Below are 21,758 nucleotides of genomic sequence, written 5' to 3' on the forward strand. Positions count from 1 at the left end.
CCACGTGCCAGAGCCTCCTCGAGTTCTGGCAGAGTAGTTCCGGAGAAGCGGACTGAGTGGCCCTGTCTTTCCCTATAGGACTGACCGTGGGTCCTGGGACGTAAGCTGGGGCTTGATCAACCCCGGCTGGGTCACCTGGGCGAGGGTGTATGTTGCGAGACCCGAAACACCCTATAACCCCAGGCTACAACACTGATGATACGTCCCAGGTGCATCCATGTGATGTATTCTTTATAGACAGTTGACCTGGCAGAGCGACCAACGTGTGTCTTGTTGTAAATCCTCATAGCTACCTGCACAAAAGACATGCCAAGTCTCAAACAGTTCCACCCGGGGTAGGTGAATCTACCCCGGGATGCCCCACTATATCCTTGTGAAGGGAGAGGGCCGTGTTTGCCATGATGGCGTCCAGCCTCCTCACTGTACGCACCTTAGCCACCCCCTCCAGTGAGGTCCCCATGACGGAGCCCACCTTCCTCACCAGCCATTTACAGCATCCTGTTGCACACGCCAAAACATCAGAGTCTTCTCAGGAAGAACAGCCTGCTCCTACATTAGAGTATGTCAGACCAGTCCAACGACCTGTTCAGGTGCACTCCTAGAAACTTGTAGTTGGCTACAATCTCCACCACCTCAGCATTTATGGTAGCCTGGTAAACCCTCCCTCCGGAAATCTCATTTCCATTTGATTTCAGGAGTGAGTCTGGCCTGATCGCCCATTGTGAGGGTTTCTAGTGGAATTACCAACTAACCGAGCCTATCAGCGTCGTCGCTCATCGTTCTGAGATTGACAGCGACAGTTGGCCAATCAGGTGGCGAGTACGAGTGAGCCCAAATGGGACCGAGTGCAGCCGACAAAAATGGAACGATCCGCCATTGTTTCTGTGGCCAGTTACACTTTTTACTTTCGGTTTTAAAACGCTCTCAAACTTCTTTTTTGAGGCACGGAATTTACTTTTAAGATATCGTTTGGATAGAATTTAGTTGTTTAACTTCATATATGTGGTCAATTAATCATGTCAGAGCCTATTTAAAAATAAAAATTTAGAGAACCAGCAGGGGCGGGCAGGGCCACGCATGTATCCGAATAAGGCAACCTATTTTGGGCATGGCTGTCTCAAAAGTCCCGTTGCGTCACATTAGTCTGGAGGTCTGCTGATTAGCTGGAGGGGAACAACGATCATTGGCTGAAGGGGTTGTCAGTCAACGGTATTACTCCCGCCCAACTCCAGCCCACAGCCAATATTGCAGAATGGGCGATCAGGCCAGACTCACTCCTGTCCTGAAATCAAATGGAAATGAGATTTCCGGAGGGAGGGTTTACCAGACTACATTTATGGTGCTGGGAACCGGAGGTACCCTCTTGGTCGTGCCATAGTCCACCACCATCATCCTTGGTCTTGCTAGCATTGGGCCGGAGGCGGTTTGCCTCGCTCCAGTCCACAAAGTCCTTCGCCATGCTATCGTGCTCAACAGTGTTGTCACCTGAGATGCAGCTGACCACGCAGTGTCATCTGAGAACTTCTGTAGGGGCCATGTCTTGGAGTTGATCGGAAGTCAGATGTGTATAGGGTGAACAGGAAAGGTGACAGCACTGTGCCCTGGGGACAGCCGTGTTGTTCACCAGCACCTCCGACTGACAACCCTGCAGTCTCAGATACTGCGGTCTGCCCGAGAGGTAGTCTGTGATCCATGCCACCAAGCCGTGGTCCACATCATCAACGCAAGCTTCTCAGCAAGCAGTTGTGGCTGGATAGTGTTGAAGTAAAAACACATCATTCTGACTGTGTTGCCTAGGGTGTCAAGGTGTGTGAATGCCCTGTTTAGCATGTAGATGATGGCATCATCAAATGTCCGCCTGGTATGCAAACTGAAGGGGGTTGAGGTATTTACTCACCATCGGTCTCAGCTGATTCAGTACCAGACGCTCAAAGGTCTTCATGCTCTTTGATGTCAGAGCCACTGGCCTGTAGTCACAAGGTGCGACTTTTCTTAGACACCGGGACAGGAAGATTGCCACAGTTGCGGCACCCCCCCGTCTTCAGAGAGAGGCATATCGTTTGGATCAGCGGTTCTGGACAACCGGATCTCCATATATGCCTATACTATACTGATACGCCCAGCCCACGTACAGTTTTTGTGCATTAATTGTAAGATTGTTTCAAATACTCCTATCTATATCAATAGGAATGTGCTGCACTCCATTCACTCATCTTTAAAATACATTATATGTGTAACATACAAAGGTTGCTTATTAAGGTTGTTCCTAAAAGTGTTCTGGGTGAAAATGTTGAATACCTTGGATAGTGTTGATATTGTTAATAAGTAAATTAGAGTGCTCTAGATGGATGCAATCAGAAAATCGGAGCATTTCATATGTTTCTAATGCTTAAAAAACATAAAATAGACACTAAGTTTGCCAAAACTGTCAAAAGTTAACGTTTTCACATAGCCGCCATCTTGGAAATATGCAAATTAGGGTTCCAGACACACCCAATCGTAATGATAAGCCTTCCCATGTGTTTGCAATGGTCAAAAAACATGAAATAGACACCAAGTTTGTATTTGTAGCTCATCTGGTTCAAAAGTTACAGCCAAAACCGTTTTACATGGCGGCCATTTTGGATTTGGCCGCTATGGCGACCCCAAAGGTCGCCCGCTCGGGCGCCCTAGCTAAATCATTAGAGAATGGCCTGGGCTACATCTGGGCCAAATTTGGTGCATTTAAGACTGATTAGCACGAAAATATCCCTAAGGCCTGGGACAAATGCTGAAATATTGTCCATATAGGTGATTATGCTAATAAAAGCTATTTATGCCAATTCTGAAAATTGCTCAACATATCCAAGTTAGCATCCGGCAGTTTCTACATGCTGGGGACCCATACTCAACATTTCTAACATAAAACTTTGGTGTACTCAACATTTCCGGGTTCACAATGGGGCTCTATGGGCTGGCAAGTAGACTATATGTATAAAATAGGGCTAAAGTGGTTAATGTATGTTTTATAATGTCATAATTTATATCTGCAAAGTATCTAAAGTTTTCAAATAATTGTAGTGGGGTAAAAGCACAATATTTGCCTCTGAGATGTAGTGGAGTAGAAGTGAAAGTACTGAAAATTGGAAATACTCCAGTAAAGTAAAAGTACCTCACCATTGTACTTATACGTACAGTACTTGAGTAAATGTACTTAGTTACTTTACACCACTGGTTAACAGCACATGCAGTCAAACGTAATGCTAAAAGGATAACACAAAAAAGCTTGGACATGAAAGTTAAAGAATGCAGCCTTAAGTGGTTAAAAAAAATAACGCTTTTTTTTTTCTAAATAAAGAAATAACATCCAGTGCAAACTGCTCATTGTTTTGGTCATAAGTGCTGTGTAGAATGACATCATGCCGGGTGGCAGTGGCTCAGCAGGTATAGATACTCCTCTGGGAATAGAAGGTCTGCTGTTCAGTCCCCAGGCGTCATGTCGAGGAGGTGTCCCTGAGCAACACACAGGAGCACTAATTGCTCCCTGTGTGCTCGTCTTGGAGCCGCACACACACACTGCTCCTAATAGGATGGGACAAACGCAGCAAAATCATTTCCCCTCGGGGAAACCAACAAATACCCTTTTCTTTTCTGTTTTTTTCCCCTTCTTTTCTTTTTTTCTCCCCCTTTTTTTTCGTTTTTACTGTGTGCCAACGTAGTGTTAGAAGTAATGGGTGGTAAAAACCCATGAATATTCACCTTTTCTAAGGTACATTAAACCTCAGTGAAACCTTTCAGCGTTTTCCATGTTCTCACTTTACACTCACACAACCCCTCTGTCCTGCACGTGGACGGCATAAAAGGGCAATACATATAACACCGCACACGCACGCACGCACGCACACACACACACACACACACACACACACACACACACACACACACACACACACACACACACACACACACACACAAACACAGGTTTGTATTACTATACTTGTGAGGACATCAACGCTTTAGGACAGCCATTTTATGTCATTTAAAAAAATATGTATATATTTTTAACCGTAAGCCTTAAGCCGAAAAACAGCCGATCTATAAGCCCACAACGCGTCGCGCTGCGACGCGTTGTGGGCTTATAGATCGGCTGTTTTTCGATGCATGACACTGGCGCACAACTAAGTATAAATCATGTTTAACTCTAATTCCAATCCCTAAACCTAACCTCTAAGACACCTAAATGTCTAATCCTGACCTGAATGTTTTTCTAATTGAAAAGGTATCTCTAAAAATGTTTTTTTAAACTATAAAACAACCATATGCATTGTGAGGACCAGGAAAATGGTCCTCACAATGTATATTTCTTCAAATTCTACTATACTTGGTCCTCGCAAGTATAGTAATACACACACACGCACGCACACACACACACACACACACACACACACACACACACACACACACACACACACACACACACACACACACACACACACACACACACACACACACACACACACACACACACACACACACACACACACAGGGAGAGAGAGAGAGAGAGGGAGCTCAGAGTGGAAGTTGTGCTTGGCATGCCGAGCCATATGCCCTCCCCGGCCTCCGAGTTACCCAAAGAGCTCATGCCCACAGCAGCAGCAGCTGGCAGCGATGTGCCCAGGCCTGGCGGAGTGGGGGGGGGGGCAGGGGACAGTAGATTAACCCATTAAGACCTGGAACGCAACTGTGTCACTTTAGATTTCTTTGGCTATTCAAAAATAGCAGATATACAAGCTCATATAGATCTGCTATTTTTGAAAAATCGTGAAAAAATATTTTTTATATTTTTTTCAAAAATCTGTTAAGATTTAGAAAACGTTTTAAGAATCGGCCTCAGGTCTTAATGGGTTAAACATGACGGGCCAGCAATTTCCTGTTTACCCAGACAGACAGCAAAACCCCCAACCCCGGCTCTGATCCGCTGCCCATCTCTCGGGCTGAAATACCACACACGGCACAAACACTAACACGTTGCACTGTGCTGCCCGCCTGACCTTGTCCTCAACCATGAATCACTGCCGCTTGGTGCCATGTCTATAGCTGACAGGCCCAGGCCTCTCTCTGGCTGGCCAGTGTGTGGAAAGTAACTTAAGTACATGTACTTAAGTACTGTACTTAGGTACAATTTTGAGTTTTTTTTTAGTTTACTGGAGTATTTCCTATTTTCCAATACTTTTTACTTCTACTCCACTACATCTCAGAGGCAAATGTTGTGCTTTTTACTCCACTTTGAAAGCTTTAGTTACTAGTTACTCTGCAGATATCAATTACGATATTATAAAACACACAGTAACCACTTTAGCCCTATTGTACACATAGGCTGTTTGAAAATAGCCGATATACAAGCTCACAACGCATCGCGATGCGACGCGTTGTGAGCTTGTAGATCTGCTATTTTCAAACATTTTAGTACTTTTACTTTTGGTACTTCGAGTACACTTCGATGCCAATTACTTTTGTACTTTTACTCAAGTAAATTTTGAATTCCAGACTTTTACTTGTAACAGAGTATTTCTACATTGCTACTTTTACTTAAGTACAGAATGTGAGTACTTTTTTTCCACCACTGGCCTTCTGGCACTCCCGCCATAATTCATGGCAACGACGACGAGACCCAGGCCCTCGCGCGCCGGGCCCAGGACGCCCGCTATGTTGCCAAAAAACCCCGAACCGGAGGAGGGCAACGCATGTGTGGTCGGTGGCCACTTCAAGAGAGAGACGGCAGCGCACCCCCCCCCCCCCCCCCCCCCGACGTAGTCCACCTCTGAAAACAAACACACGAACGCGGGGCACGACGCGGCCCAGCGTATAACATCACAAACACGAACATTAAAAGCACACGAGTCGGAGAACGGAGGAAAGACAGCCTTTCTGTGTCCCCTTTTTTTTCCCCAGCCGTTTTGTTCATCCTTCCTCCTTGTCAGATGTTGTTTTTTTCCCCTTAAAAAGCTTGTCTACGCACATGGAAAACATTTGCTTGTTTTCTTGTTCGCTCGTTCACAGACTGCATAGTTTTGCATACTGTATCTGTTGACTATGATGTAACTGTTGGTGCGAGGGGGCGGTGGTGGTGGGGGTGGGGGGGGGGTTTGGTGTCTTTGGTCTCTCTGCATGTTGCATGATTCACCCCGTCTCTTCCAGGGTCAACTCACTTGTCTCTTCTCCCTCCTCCTCCCTGCTCGTATTGTCATGCCATCCCTATTGTCCTCTCTCTCTCTCTCTCTCTCTCTCTCTCTCTCTCTCTCTCTCTCTCTCTCTCTCTCTCTCTCCCCCCTTACTGCCTTGCATCCTCCTTGCTTGCGACAATCTCCCCCCCCCCCCCCCCCTGGAACTTCAACTCCCATCATCCTCAGCTCCTTCCCCCTGAAACCCTCCAAGAACGATAAGCTTAGCAGTCTGAGAAAGATCTCTAGGTAAGCATGGACCCAAGGGACCTATCTGTAACCTATCTGTGTGTGTGTGTGTGTGTGTGTGTGTGTGTGTGTGTGTGTGTGTCAGTGGTGTAAAAAGTACTAAATTATTTTACTTTAAGTAAAAGTATCAATACCGCAAGTAAAGGTCCGTAATTCAAGATGTACTTGAGTAAAATTACAAAAGTATTGGTATCAAAATGTACTTAAAGTACCAAAAGTAAAAGTACTAAAATGTTTGAAAACAGCCGATCTACAAGCTCACAACGCGTCGCGATGCGACGCGTTGTGAGCTTGTAGATCAGCTGTTTTCAAATAGACTACGTATAAAATAGGGCTAAAGTGGTTAATGTATGTTTCATAATATCATAATTTATATCTGAAAAGTAACTAGTGACTAAAGTTGTCAAATAATTGTAGTGGAGTAAAAGTACAATATTTGCCTCTGAGATGTAGTGGAGTAGAGGTAAAAGTATTGGAAATTGGAAATACTCAAGTAAAGTACAAATACCTCAAATTGTACTTAAGTACAGTACTCAGTTACTTTCCACCACTGTTAGTGTGTGTGTGTGTGTGTGTGTGTGTGTGTGTGTGTGTGTGTGTGTGTGTGTGTGTGTGTGTGTGTGTGTGTGTGTGTGTGTGTGTGTGTGTGTGTGTGTGTGTGTGTGTGTGTGTGTGAGTGTGTGTGTGTCTGCGTGCGTGCGTGTGTCTCTCTCTCTCTCTCTCTCTCTTTCTCTCGCTTTCCCTCCAGTCTCCTCTGTCCCGTGTATAGCTGACCTGTAAGATCTGTGATGTGTGTCTTTAATGGCCGTGCGGTGTGTGAACGCGTTCGCGTGATTAATGTGTACAGGTTTAACCCTTTAGCGGAACTCCTCGCTCGTTCGCTCCGCCGTCCTCCTATAGGACACAGTGGGCTTTTTACCGCATAATGTGCGACGACAGCTCTGACTGATGGGGGTCCCCGCAGTCTCAGCATGTGACCTCTCCCACCGGAGCAGCCGTGACTCTCCTGGGTGGGCCTGCTGTGTGTGTGTGTGTGTGTGTGTGTGTGTGTGTGCTGTACGCCGTAGCATTTCGTTTCAGAATATCGTTCCCATTGTTTCGGGCCAAGATGACAACGTCTCTATCAACAACATGTGTTTTGCTAGACCTAGTGAACCACGCGTCACCGCCCGCGGGCCTAACGGCGGAACTATTCGCTAGCTCAGTGAAGTGGTCACGGCTCCAAAGCCGCACGATTACCACCCTCGTCATTAGCAGTTATTATGAATGCACGGCCGTGACCGTGGGTGACATGCTTCCTCGGATAGATGTCACCGTCGGCGTCGGGTGTTTTTTACGTCTCAAATTGTCCACTAAATGTCCCCATCTACTCTACTAACCAGTGGCGTGCACAGACATTTTGAGGGGCAGGTGCTCAAGTAAATTATACATTTTTTTTGTTTACTTGGTCTGCTTTTTTTCCCCTCTACACCTATACCTCTTTGCCAAAAATAGCCGATCTACAAGCTCACAACGCCTCGCAGCGCGAGGCGTTGTGAGCTTGTAGATCGGCTATTTTTGGCTAAAGTTCTCCTCAGAAAAGGGATGCTAGGTTTCGAGTGGTTATGGTAAAAAGAAAAATCATATCACATAAAGATTTGGCAGACCCCCTGTAGTAACTCTGAGGACCCCCTAGGGGTCCCGGACCCCCTGTTGAAGTCCCCTGCTGTAAACTGAAAAAACAACAACTTTTTTTTCTCCTTTTCAAAAGGGCACTTCTGGTCAAGAGGGCGAAGGGCAGGTGCTCTAGCACCACCTAGAGTCTATCTGTGCACGTCCCTGCTACTAACTAAAATGTGGAAATGTCTGATCTGTATCATGCATTGAACACTGTATTCGTTGCTGTCCGGCAGAAACCAGCTAACTACATTTTTTCGCTTTTGAAGTTGTTTTTTCCCCATAAATCAGTGCTATTGAACACCCCTTACGTCTGTGTTTTGGTGACAAAAAATATTGAACCAATGAAAAGTATTAAAAAGCGCTCCTGACAAAAGCAGCTAACTCCATTGGATCCTCAAACTTTCTGCTAAACCAGCTAACTCCACCAAAGGGGGGCGGAGTTAGCTGGTTTTGCTGACTCCAGGCTCCACCCCCTTTTGACCTCCAACCTCGTTGTGAGCTTGGAGGTCCATTCAGCTGTTCTTATCAATGATGAACAAAACCTCCTAACAACACTTTTTGTTTTGTTTTTGTCACTTCCTGAAAAATGAGCATTTTGGAGTTTCTGCTGGTTTCTGCCCGACAGCAGAGACATGTCATTTCCTAATGATCTCTCTATGTGTGTGTGTGTGTGTGTGTGTGTGTCTGTGTGTGTGTCTGTGTCCTCCTCATCTCAGGGAGTTCCTCAAGTACCTGCAGCAGTACAAGTCGTTCTTCGCCGCCCTGCCGGAGATGCTGTGCGAGGGGGACAACGTGGTGGACGACTCCACCTGCTGGAGCGGAGACGACGTGGTGGAGAGGTGAGGGGGAGCGTGATGTAACTGTGTGTGTGTGTGTGTGTGTGTGTGGGAGGGCAGAGGGGGGAGGGGAAGTGTGTGTGTGGGGGTGAAGGAATGTGAATTTGAACCCTTCCACAGGCAGCGTGTCAGTCGATCGGTACAGGTATTGCTTTGAAGCTATAACGTTTTAGACATCGGGACCACCCGCTGTACGGTAAGTGCATCAGCAGATATACACTAAAACTGGGGTCTTCAACGTTTTTATTTTCAGGCCAAGGACCCTCTAGCTAAGAGAGAGGTGAAGCAAGGACCCCCCCACTACATATTGTATAAAATTGTGTCGCATATTAGACTTTTTCATAGATAGCTTCATAGACTGGTTTGACAGTACTGTCAGTGTGTAGCGTTATTTTGGATTCATGTTAATGTGTATTTTCAGGCAGTTAACCACTTAAACCCTCAATACTTGGAAAACTAACCCAAACCTCTTCGCCGAAAATAGCAGATCTACAAGCTCACAACGCCTCGCCCTGCGAGGCGTTGTGAGCTTGTAGATCTGCGATTTTCGGCGAATGTTCCCCTCTGAATAGGGATGCTAGGGTTCAAGTGGTTGATATAAAAAAAGGTTCCTATCACACAAAGATTTGGCAGCCCCCTCTTTAGTAACTCTGAGGACCCCCTAGGGGTCCCGGACCGCCTGTTGAAGACCCCTCCCCTATATATATATATATACCTGTGAAAGGAATGGGGACCTGCAGAGAACCTGTTTGTCAAACCGGATGTCACCGGATTGTTCCGGGGGCTGTCGGTCCCGATTTGGCCCTGACGTGCGGCATCATAGAACCACACAGACCACAGACTCACTCGCACGAGCAAGAAAACCCCACTGTTATTTTCACTTGTTATTAAACGGCGCTGAAAAGGACATAGAATGTAAAGAGAGATGTGAACGTTGTGGACGTTGGAAGAACTTTTTAAAAAACATTCCAAATCAAGACCACCACCCCCTGCAACGCACGATTAGGCAACGATATTTCATCACATAGCGCCTGGTGGGGGTTTCGGTACATGGGATACACACTGGCAGCGCCGTTGTTTAATGTGGGCTCAGTTGCGTGCGTGAGTTAATGTACATGCATCCTATCAACAGCAGTCAGTCAGGCTAATGACACCCCGGGTCTGATATACGGTTTCAATTTGAACTGTGTGGGCTTTTGAGCTGAATTGAATTTGAGGAAAAATTTGGTTTTGTGTGCGTGTGCGTGTGTGTGTGTGCGTGTGTGTGTGTGCGTGTGTGTGTGTGCGTGTGCGTGTATGTGTCACAGGCTATGTGGCAGTGTGGCTGTTGTTAATCAACATGGGAATGAGGAAGCCATTAAACTCCTCTGCGTTGAGGGAAAGCAGGAGAACATATTGCAGGCAGAAAAAGTTGTGTGTGTTTCTCAATGTCTTACTGAGAGAGAGAGAGAGAGTTTTTGATGCACTTTGGTCCACTTTAATCAAATCTTCTTCCTGCCTGCCTCGCACTCTCTGCCCTTTCTCTCCACACACGCACGCACGCACGCACGCACGCACGCACGCAGACACAGAGAGAGAGAGAGAATGGAGTCCCACCATTATTTTCCCTTTAACTTTCCATTATTTACAAGGTACATATTTTCTGCTGATTTATAAGTATGGAGCCTTGGAGTGTTTATAGCTGTGTGCTTGTCAGTGCATCTCCCTGCATCTCCCTGCATCTCTGTGTGTGTGTGTGTGTGTGTGTGTGTGTGTGTGTGTGTGTGTGTGTGTGTGTGTGTGTGTGTGTGTGTGTGTGTGTGTGTGTGTGTGTGTGTGTGTGTGTGTGTGTGTGTGTGCGTGCGTGCGTGCGTGCGTGCGTGCGCGTGCGCGAGAGAGAGAGAAGACATGACATGACATGCCCATGACATTTGTGCATGTGCACGTGTACTGTATGTTTGCTCGTTTTGTATTATGTGTGATTGTTTGTGCGTCTGGCAAATTACAATGCACGTGAGTGTCAAGGCCGGAGACAGATCCAAGGGCGTCGTGAGGCCCGAGCAAGGCCGGTCTGAAACCCATCCCTCTGCTGGAATTGGCTTCTTAAACATTCTAGAACCTTCGGCCCAACAGTTATGACAACTCCAGGCTCTTACGCTCCAGCTAGAGGCCCCTACACTGGCTCCGATCGCCATGGCAACCCTCCGATTCTTGGCGGCGTCGGCATCCGACGCTGCCTAATTGTGTGTCAGATGGCCTGGCCCTCGTTCATCATGCCGGATGAAGCCATACATTTAGCGTTACATGTGTAATACATGGGGAGACATTAGGCACGTGAACAGAGGCAGGCGGATTCACTGGGAGACTCTGTGTTTTTTTTTTTCTTCCCCTCACTGGCTGACGCAGGGTTCTGTCAGCGTTTGATGAATGGGTTGGATGGCTCTCACCATTCTGCTATTGTTTCACTTTGGATCTCTTTCTCCTTCTCCTTCTCTTCTCTTCTCTTCTCTTCTCTTCTCTTCTCTTCTCTTCTCTTCTCTTCTCTTCTCTTCTCTTCTCTTCTCTTCTCTTCTCTTCTCTTCTCTTCTCTTCTCTTCTCTTCTCTTCTCTTCTCTCTCCTCTTCTCTCTGTACTATAGTCATAAAACTTCATTCTATTGCATGAAGTTGTAGCATGAACCCAATTTCCATACATTCCAATTGCTGACTTTTTTCCAGTTGTCAGATCAATACCATAGTCCAGGGGTCTTCAACGTTTTCAGGCCAAGGACCCCCTAGCTGAGAGAGAGATGAAGCAGGGACCCCCTACTCTATATTGTATAAAATTGTGTTTCAGATTAAAGTTTTTTTTTTACTTAGTCTGCTCTTTTTTCCCTCTACACCTATAGCCTCTTTGCCAAAAAATAGCCGATCTACAAGCTCTCAACGCCTCGCAGCGCGAGGCGTTGAGAGCTTGTAGATCTGCTATTTTTGGCTAAAAGTTCTCCTCAGAAAAGGGATGCTAGGGTTCAAGTGGTTAAGGTAACAAAAAAAATCATATCACACATAGATTTGGCGGACCCCCTGTAGTAACTCTGAGGACCCCCTAGGGGTCCCGGACCCCCTGTTGAAGACCCCTGCCATAGTCTAAAAACCTCCTCTCCTCTCCTCTCCTCTCCCCTTGGCCCTGTTGCAGACTTCCCTCCAGCAGTGTGTTTGCCAGTGTGTCTGAGCCACAGAGAGAGAGCCGACCACCCATTCATCAGCGTGTTTGACAGTGTGTCGGTACATAGAGCGTGCAGTCAGTGTATTTGTTCCATCCACCAACAACAGGGACGTTACAGTATGAAAGGGGAGGACAGAGGGAGCAGGATAAAACCCACCAACTAAAACAAATTAAATCAGCACTAAGTATCGACAAGCCATGGATTCCCTGCCCAGGCTCTTAACCCATTCAGACCGGGGAACGCATCTGTGTCATTTTTTTTAGATTTCTTCGGGGCTATTCAAAAAATAGCAGATATGCAAGCTCATAGCGCGGCACCGAGTGCCGCGCTACGAGCCTTGTAGATCTGCTATTTTTGAAAAAAAAATTGAAAATGTGTGCAAATCTTTGAATGCGTGTTTTTTTAAAGCGAACATTTTTAACTAAAATCTTTGCTTCTGGGGGATTCTACAAATGTCTTCTAAATCCTAACAGTTAAAAAACTAAAAAACTTATGTTGCTATAATATCAGTGGTCTCAAACTTTTTCATGTCAAGGACCCCCAAAACTATATGTATTTGTCCGCGGACCCCCACCATCTCAAAACATTGTGTTCCAGGGACCCCCAGAAAGCAAAGATTGGAGTTAAAAATGTATATTAAACATTCAAAGATTTGCACACATTTTCACGTTTTTTTACGATTTAAAAAAAAAATAGCAGATCTACAAGCTTGTATATCTGCTATTTTTTGAATAGCCCAAAGAAATAAAAAAATTACACACAGATGCGTTCCCGGCCTTTATGGGTTAAAGCAGTTCTCTCGCGCACGCGTGTGTGTGTGTGTGTGTGTGCGTGCGCGCGCGCTCACATGTGTACGCACGTGTGCAGCGTCACATCCAAGAGTAACGCATGCCTTAGTTCAACTACAGTGCTAATGGGTTATAAACTGTGTTTTTATACAGTCCCCGGGGGGGGGGCTAGCTCTTTGCTAAAAGGTGGTCGTATGCTCTTAGCTATAGAATAAGAAAAACATGACCCCGCTGACCTTATGTGGCCGAGTACAGTACAACCACTGTCTTTTCATTAACCTCCAACACTCTATGTGTGTTGCGGGAGAGATGCATTGTGTGTTTGTGCGTGACGTGCGTGTGTGTGTGTATGTGTGCGTGTGCGTGCGTGTGCATGTGCGTGTGCACGTGTGTGTGTGCGTGTGCACGTGTGCGTGTGTGTGTGTATGTGTGTGCAGTGGTGTAAAGTAACTAAGTACATTTACTCAAGTACTGTACTGAAGTACAATTTTTAGGTATTTTACTTTAGTGGAGTATTTCCGATTTTCAGTGCTTTTACAGTACTTCTACTCTTTTTTTCTCTCTACTCTTTTACTCCACTACAATTATTTGAAAACTTGAGTTACTATTTACTACTAAACATACATTAACCACTTAAGCTCTATACTGTATATATTTTGGCTATTTGAAAATATAGCGCGATGCGATACGTTGTAGATCTGCTATTCTCAAATATTTTTTTTAAATGGGACATTCTGCATAATGAGTACGTTCTACTTTAGTTTTTTAAGTACATTTTGATGCCAATACTTTTGTACTTTTACTAAAGTAAATTCTGAATACCAGACTTTTATGAGTATTTCTACATTGCAGTATTGATACTTGTACTCAAGTAAAACATTTGAGTACTTCTTCCACCACTGAGAGAGAGAGAGAGAGAGAGGAGAGAGAGAGAGAGAGAGAGAGAGAGAGAGAGAGAGAGAGAGAGAGAGGAGAGAGAGAGAGAGAGAGAAGAGAGGAGAGAGAGAGAGAGAGAGAGAGAGAGAGAGAGAGAGAGAGAGAGAGAGAGAGAGAGAGAGAGAGAGAGAGTGGAACAAGGGCATGAAAGGGGTCTGCCGCCCTTGGTGCCACGGTGCCTCCGCTCTTGCCCCTCCGTGCCCCTGATGAGGGAAGCAGTGCGGAGGAATTGGGGGCAGGGGGTTCTTGGCAGCATAAAGGCCCATTGTGGAGGCTAGCGTAGTGGGGCACTAGCCATGCCATGGGGACCCCCAAAAAGCCTTGACGGGAAACAAAGACCCTCCTATGAGGCTCGCATGGGAAACGACTTCGGTTTTGGACATTGCCGCTACTACTGCTGCTGCTAGCCCACAGCATGCCTGTGAACGTTGCCTGAGAACAGCAGCAGAAGCGTTGGTTCTCAAAGTGGGGTCCGGGGACCCCCCAGGGGTCCTTGGCGGGATACCAGGGGGTCCTCCCCACGCAGCTAAATGAGTTAATGTAGCGCCGCAAATCGTTTGGCTATTCAAAAACAGCAGATCCGAGTGCCGCGCTATGAGCTTGTAGATCTGCTGTTTTTGAAAAATCATGAACATTTGCGCAAATCTTTAAATATATATATATATATATATATATACTGTATTAAAGCCAACATTTGTAACTCAAATCTTTGCTTATGGGGGTCCCTGGAACAGAATATTTTGAGACGGGGGTCCGTGGCCAAATACATATAATTCTGGGGGTCCTTTGGCATGAAAACGTTTGAGAACCAACACACGTCTACCCACTACATCTCTGAGGAAAATATTGTACTTTTACTCCACTACATCTCTGAGGAAAATATTGTACTTTTACTCTACTACATCTCTGAGGAAAATATTGTACTTTTATTCCACTACAATTATTTGAAAACTTGAGTTACTAGTTACTATACCAAACATACATGAACCACTTAAGCTCATGTATTTCGGCTATTTGAAAATATAGCGCGATATCATCACACTGCAGAGGAGAGGAGAGGAGAGGAGAGGGGAGAGGAGAGAGGCTGTGGGCTACAGTCGTAGCGATTGAGGAGTTAATAAATGTCACGGCGGACATCAGGTGTGTTCAGAAACCACAGGTGGTACTTGTTCTTCCCATGTGCCAGACAAAGCCTCTCTCTCTGAGGGGCTTGGCGGGTTTTTCCCCAGAAAGCAGCAGGACAAAGCACACACATGCACATAATAATACACGCGCACGTGAACACACTCTCCCATATCACTCTACACACACTCTCCATATGCTGCCCAACAGCTGGCAGGGATATTCGTTCAGAGTCAGACAGAGTCTATACGGCGTGTGTGTGTGTGTGTGTGTGTGTATGCATGACACACACATGTATTAGAATGCGCTCATACACACATGCAGTACATGCATACATACTGTACTTACACGTGTGCACATGCGTGCGCGCACACACACACACACACACACACACACACACACACACACACACACACACACACACACACGCGCGCACAGACTTTCATGCCATAACACTTCAAAGCACATCAAAGACAACAGGGTATTGAAATTCCCCTACGCCTCTGATGCAGCGTCTGATGACAGGCGGGGGGGGGGGGCGCTCGAGGCGTTGAGGCAAGCAGTTGTACCGCGCCGCCGAAAGTGTGTTGGTATGTGTTCAAACAGCCTCGCCACATTTACAGCATCACGCGTGCAAAATGCTTCACGAACACCTTCAAACACAAAGGCACGATCAGGGCCAGACTGAAATATGTATTTAGCGAGACGCACTATTGCGTAGCCGTCGATGTCGATGTGAATTTAAGTATACAATGGAACCAAATGGACCCTTTGTCTCTGAGAGTATATACAAATGGAACTACATGGTCCTTTGCAGGTCCATTTTGTTCCATTTGGCACACTTAACCCATTGATACCTGGAACTGTGTCATTTTTAGATTTGAGCTAAAAAGCATTATTTTACACTTTGGGCTATTCAAAAATAGCAGATCTACAAGCTCATAGCGCGGCACCGAGTGCCGCGCTACGAGCTTGTAGATCTGCTATTTTTGAAAAATTGTGAAAATGTGTGCAAATCTTTGAATATATATATTTTTAAAGCGAACATTTTTAACTCAAATCTTTGCTTCTGGGGGTCCCTGGAACAAAATATTGTGATGGGGGTCCGCGGCCAAATACGTATAATTTTGGGGGTCCTTGACATGAAAAAGATGGAGCACCACTGATATAGAAACATACGTTTTTAAGAATACTGTTGAGATTTAGGAGACATGTAGAATCGGCTTCAGGTCTCAATGGGTTAAATGAAGTTAAATTAACACTCAGGATTTTCCCAGCGCTGCAACAACTGCTGTTTGTAATAATCGGCTCATCTGCATCCATCTTCGCTCCCGAGCGAGATTTAATTACCGCTGTCGCTTATTTTGGCGAGGCTTATCTTGAGATTTCCAAAGCCTACCCCAACAGAGGGGGGGGGGGGGGGGGGCATGCGCACAGGGCTTTGAAATGTGCTCCAGGCTATATAGATTGTGTTGTGACAACATAAGCTTCTTGGATGCGCCCGTCGGAGTAGCAGACATTAGTGAGTTGTGTCGAGACGCAGATGTCTTTTTGTTTGCTTCCGTCCAAACTTATACAGCGTGTGTGCCAGTCTGTGTCTCCTACGGTATATACCAAGTGTGACCCGGGGATGATTTTGTGTGGAAACAGCAAAAGCATCGCCCCCAAACCACCGCAGATAAACAGTGGAACATGACCACGTTGCTTAACCCATTAAAGGGGAATACCACACATTTTTATGTCTTTAATACACCTTAGAGCTGTTGTGTGGAAATAAGGAAATAAGAAAAAAAGTTTAAGTTTAAGACCGGGAACACATCTGTGTCATTTTATTATTTCTTGGATATTTTGAATAGCCAAAGACATCTTAAAATGACACAGATGCTTTCCTGGTCTGAATGGCTTAAGACCACAGCTAGATTTTCTCTGACACTCCATCAAGCTTTTGGGTGAAACTAGAAGAAGCACGTCGGGGGACTCATTCTGGGGCCAGGGTTGATTCACATTATAATACATAGAATACACGCTTTTGCAGGAGAAAGGAGAAACACAATACCATCCTTTGCCAAGCGAGCTGCCAGATAGCGGAGAGAGAGAGAGAGAGGTCACAAGCTGGTTAGCTCATTAAGGACCCTGTCTGCAGTTATAGTGTGTCTGAGGACGGAGATAGGATTCATTCCTCACGGCCCCATGCCTTCGTCTCCATAGGGCCAGAGGTGTGATTTTGGCTCCTCTCGTCTCGTTTTCTATTTCATATTCTGCTCTCTCTGAACCTTCCAATCGCGGCCGTTCAACAGTGCTCCTCCTGGGAACCCCTCCACTCTGTGGACGGATGTCACGTTGAACGCAGTGTCTCTCTTATCGTGCTTTATCTACAATACTTTGTTTTTCTTGGTCCTGTAATATGTATCTTAACCCATTGAGACCTGAAGCCGATTCTACATGTCTCCTAAATCTCAACAGTTTTTTTCTGAAAAGCGTATGTTTCTATATCAGTGGTGCTCAATCTTTTTCATGTCAAGGACCCCCAAAATGATATGTATTTGGCCGCGGACCCCCATCAAAATATGTTGTTCCAGAGATTTGAGTTAAAAATGTTTGCTTTAAAAATGTATATATTCAAAGATTTGCACACATTTTCGCGATTTAAAAAAAATAGCAGATCTACAAGCTCATAGCGCGGCACTCGGTGCCGCGCTATGAGCTTGTAGATCTGCTACTTTTGAATAGCCCAAAGTGTAAAATAATGCTTTTTAGCTCAAATCTAAAAATCGTATTGTATCGTATATCTTATCTGAGAGGGTCTAATGTAGCGGTTCTCAAACTTTTTATACCACAACCCCATATTATGAGAGATTTTTTCCTTGATTATTTTTTTAATATTTGTTTTTGGTTGCCAATGCGCGACCCCAGCGGCACCCTTCCGCGGCCCCACTTTGGGCCGTGACACATAGTTTGAGAACCGCTGGTCTAATGATCATGAGCAGCCAAGGAATTGATGTTTAGTGTGTGTGTGTGTGTGTGTGTGTGTGTGTGTGTGCGTGTGCGTGTGCGTGTGCGTACACAGTACTGTATGCATTGCTTGCTAGTTACCAGCAGTGGCCGGTAGATGTTCAACACCACCAGCCACTTCTACTGCTTATATATTAGGAGCCTCATTCCCTTACTTAGTTGACTGGAGTCCAGTGCTGCCAGATTCTGTGAGAGAAACAAGCAACCAGGTCTAGGAAAACCAGCCCAAAAGAAGCGACTATGGGCCACGTGAGCACTTTAACATATACATCAGCTATTTGAAAATAGCCGATCTACAAGCGTGTGAGCTTGTAGATCGGCTATTTTCAAATAAAATCTCGTGGGGAAATTATAATAAGCAGAATGATCTGGCAACCCTGCCGGGGTCCCCCTACTTGGTCCGCCCCCTTTCCCCCCTCCCCTTTAACCCATTGACACCTGGAACTGTGTCATTTTTAGATTTGAGCTAAAAAGCATTATTTTACACTTTGGGCTATTAAAAAATAGCAGATATACAAGCTCGTAGCGCGGCACCGAGTTGCCGCGCTACGAGCTTGTAGATCTGCTATTTTTGAAAATCGTGAAAATGTGTGAAATCTTTGAATATGTATATTTTTAAAGCGAACATTTTTAACTCAAATCTTTGCTTCTGGGGGTCCCTGGAACAAAATATTTTGATGGGGGTACGCAGCCAAATACATATAATTTTGGGGGTCCTTGACATGAAAAGGATTGAGCACCACTGACATAGAAACATACGTTTTTCAGAATACTGTTGAGATTTAGGAGACATGTAGAATCGGCCTCACCAAATGTCTTTGCTGAAAATAGCTGATCTAGAAGCCTGGGTGTGTTAGTTCAATAACTGTGATCGCTGAAACGTTAGGAGGAATAACTCAGTTAAAGCTGTCTTCGCACGGGACAGAGCACAGACAATACGGCTCTGTTGAGTGCTCCTGAATGCCTCGCATTTTTATAAGGTTATGACAATCCATTTGTTTATCATTTTGACATCTGGAATCCATTCTGGCATCGCGGGGAGAGGCATGAGAGAGCACTGCGCCGGGCAAAGGCCTCCAGCCACGCTCACTTTCCCTTTTTCACATCATGTTGAACCTTCTTTCTTTCTTTCTTCCTATCTTTCTTTCTGCGAAGGTCTCTTCTCTTGAGTCGAGAGAGAGAGAGAGAGAGAAGAGAGAGAGAGAGAGAGAGAGAGAGAGAGAGAGAGAGAGAGAGAGAGAGACGAGAGAGAGGAGAGAGAGAGAGAGAGAGAGAGAGAGAGAGAGAGAGAGAGAGAGAGAGAGAGAGAGAGAGAGAGAGAGAGAGAGAGAGAGAGAGAGAGAGAGAGAGAGAGAGAGAGAGAGAGAGAGAGAGAGAGAGAGAGAATATGAGGGGATTGGATTAGGCAGCTTGAGTGCAGTGGGAGGAATGATAAATTTAGTGAGATATATAGAGGTGGGATGTTCCTTGATCCGAGACTCTGCATGCTTGTGTGTGTGCGTGCGTGCGTATGTGCGCCTGTGTGTGTGTGTGTGTGTGTGCGTGCGCAGCATGTGTGGCCGGGGCCCGTGCGGTGACAGGAAAATGTATTGCATACCAGCGTTCAGCAGAAGTCAGGCTCAGCCTCTGCAGGAGCGTCTTCTGTTTGCAATTTAAAACCGATCCTCCATATCCTCATTGTCTCCACTGAGTCAACACTCCCAATCCGCACCGCGAGATTGCGGTCGAGCGAGGAGAACGGCAGGCAGGCAGGCATCCGGGAAATAAATACAAAAAACCCTGATCGTCTGACGGTCATCTGTGAGCCGCGGAAACGGCTCCTTGTCTTTCGCCTGTGTGCTCTTGGCTTCTTCTTCTGCCCCCCCCCCCCCCCCTCGTACCTCGGCCGTAGGGCTGTCACAATTATGAATTTAACTGGACGATTAGTTGTCGCTCAAACGATTGTGTTTAACGATTTAATGGTGTTTCTATGGTTGAACGTCGGAGCATTATGAATAAAAAACGACATTACTGTTTCACTTTTATAGGCTTCATAAACAGAAAGGTGCACAGGGAAGACATGTTAGTACTTTTACGTTTGGTACTTTAAGTACATTTTGATACCAATGTTTTTGTACTTTTACTGAAGTAAATGTTGAATTCCGGACTTTTACTTGTAACGGAGTACTTCTACATTGCAGTATTGATACTTTTACTTAAGTAAAACATTTGAGTACTTTTTCCACCACTGCGATACGGCGATTATGCAACAATCGCGACCCGCCCTGACCTCTGCGTCTGGCTCTTTGACCCCGGTGTGTAAAACCCTCTGGTCTTTGGTGTGTTCCTGGAGCCTCTGTGTCCCTCTCTCTCTCTCTCTCTCTCTCTCTTCCATTCCTCCTCTGTGTCTCTCTCTCTCTCTCTCTCTCTCTTCCATTCCTCCTCTGTGTCCCTCTCTCTCTCTCTCTCTCTCTCTCCTCCATTCCTCCTCCTCTCAGCCCATCCCTTTCCCATAACCCTGGGCCGCTGCCGAGGACCTCAGCCTGACCCGCTCAGAGTGCTCTCTCTGTTAGATATACTCCCTGACTCTGTATGTGGGCGGGCGTGCGTGTGTGTGTGTGTGTGTGTGTGTGTGTGTGTGTGTGTGTGTGTGTGTGTGCGCGTGAGAGAGAGAGAGAGAGACACACACACACACACACACACAGAGAGAAAGGGGTAACAACCAGTGTTGGAGAAAAAGTACCCACGTTGTTTACTTTAAGTAAAAGTATCAATACTGCAATGTAGAAATACTCTGTTACAAGCAAACGTCCGGAATTCAAGATGTACTCGAGTAAAAGTACAAAAGCATTGGCATCAAAATGTTCTTTAAAGTACCAAAAGTAAAAAGTACTAGTTATGCAGAATGTCCCGTCTAAAATGTGTAAAAAGGCTTTTGAAAATAGCAGATCTACAAGCTCACAACGCGTCGCCATGCGACGCGTTGTGAGCTTGTAGATCTGCTATTTTCAAATAGCCAACGTTTACATAGGGCTGAAGAGGTTAATGTATGTTTTGTAGTAATAATCAAAACCTACAAAGTAACTAACTCAAGTTTTCAAATAATTGTAGTGGAGTAAAAGTACAATATTTGTCTCTGAGATGTAGTGGAGTAGAAGTAAAAGTATAGAAAAATGGAAATACTCCAGTAAAGTAAAAAAAATCCTCAAAATTGTACTTAAGTACTGTACTTGAGTACATGTACTTTAGTTACTTTCCAGCGCTGGTAACAACAGTGCTCATATTGCAACAACAGTGCGTGGGCTGTGTCCCCTGTCTGCAGAGATGCTGAGGCAGCTATATAGGCTGGAGTAGCGTATGCATCACATGGATGTCTGCAGCCGTGGGCGAGAGTACAGCAAAGCCCTCCGAGCTCTGCTTCAGTGGTGGAAGAAGTACTCACACGATTTTACTTGAGTAAAAGTATCAATGCTGCAATGTAGAAATCCTCTGTTACAAGTTGAAGTCCCGTATTAAAAATGGACTTGAGTAAAAATACAAAAGTAATTGGTATCAAAATGTACTTGAAGTACCATGCAGAATGTCCCATTTCACAAGTTTTCCAATGTATAAAAATCTTTTGAAAATAGCCGATCTACAAGCTCACAATGCGTCGCATCGCGACGCATTGTGAGCTTGTAGATCGGCTATTTTCCAAAGGCCTAAATATATATAGGGCTGAAGTGGGTATTAAATGTATGTTTTGCAGGCCTAATAATAATCTAAATATAAAAAATAACTAGTAACTAAAGTT

General features: G+C 45.4%; 1 protein-coding gene across 2 annotated transcripts in view; it reads left to right on the plus strand.

Moving 5' to 3' along the window:
- The window catches only part of LOC311046047 (glypican-5-like), a 237,043-nt gene that overhangs the window by 99,666 nt on the left and 115,619 nt on the right, over window positions 1-21,758 (plus strand). The window contains exons 5-6 of one of the 2 annotated variants that reach the window (XM_084058148.1): window positions 6,390-6,449; window positions 8,825-8,947. In XM_084058148.1, the coding sequence (XP_083914274.1) occupies window positions 6,390-6,449; window positions 8,825-8,947 (183 nt within the window). The remainder of the gene's footprint in view (window positions 1-6,389; window positions 6,450-8,824; window positions 8,948-21,758) is intronic. The other variant, XM_084058149.1, reaches the window with a different exon arrangement.

The sequence above is a fragment of the Gymnoscopelus microlampas genome, assembly GCF_963454915.1.
Source record: "Gymnoscopelus microlampas genome assembly, chromosome: 5".
Lineage (NCBI taxonomy): Eukaryota > Metazoa > Chordata > Actinopteri > Myctophiformes > Myctophidae > Gymnoscopelus > Gymnoscopelus microlampas.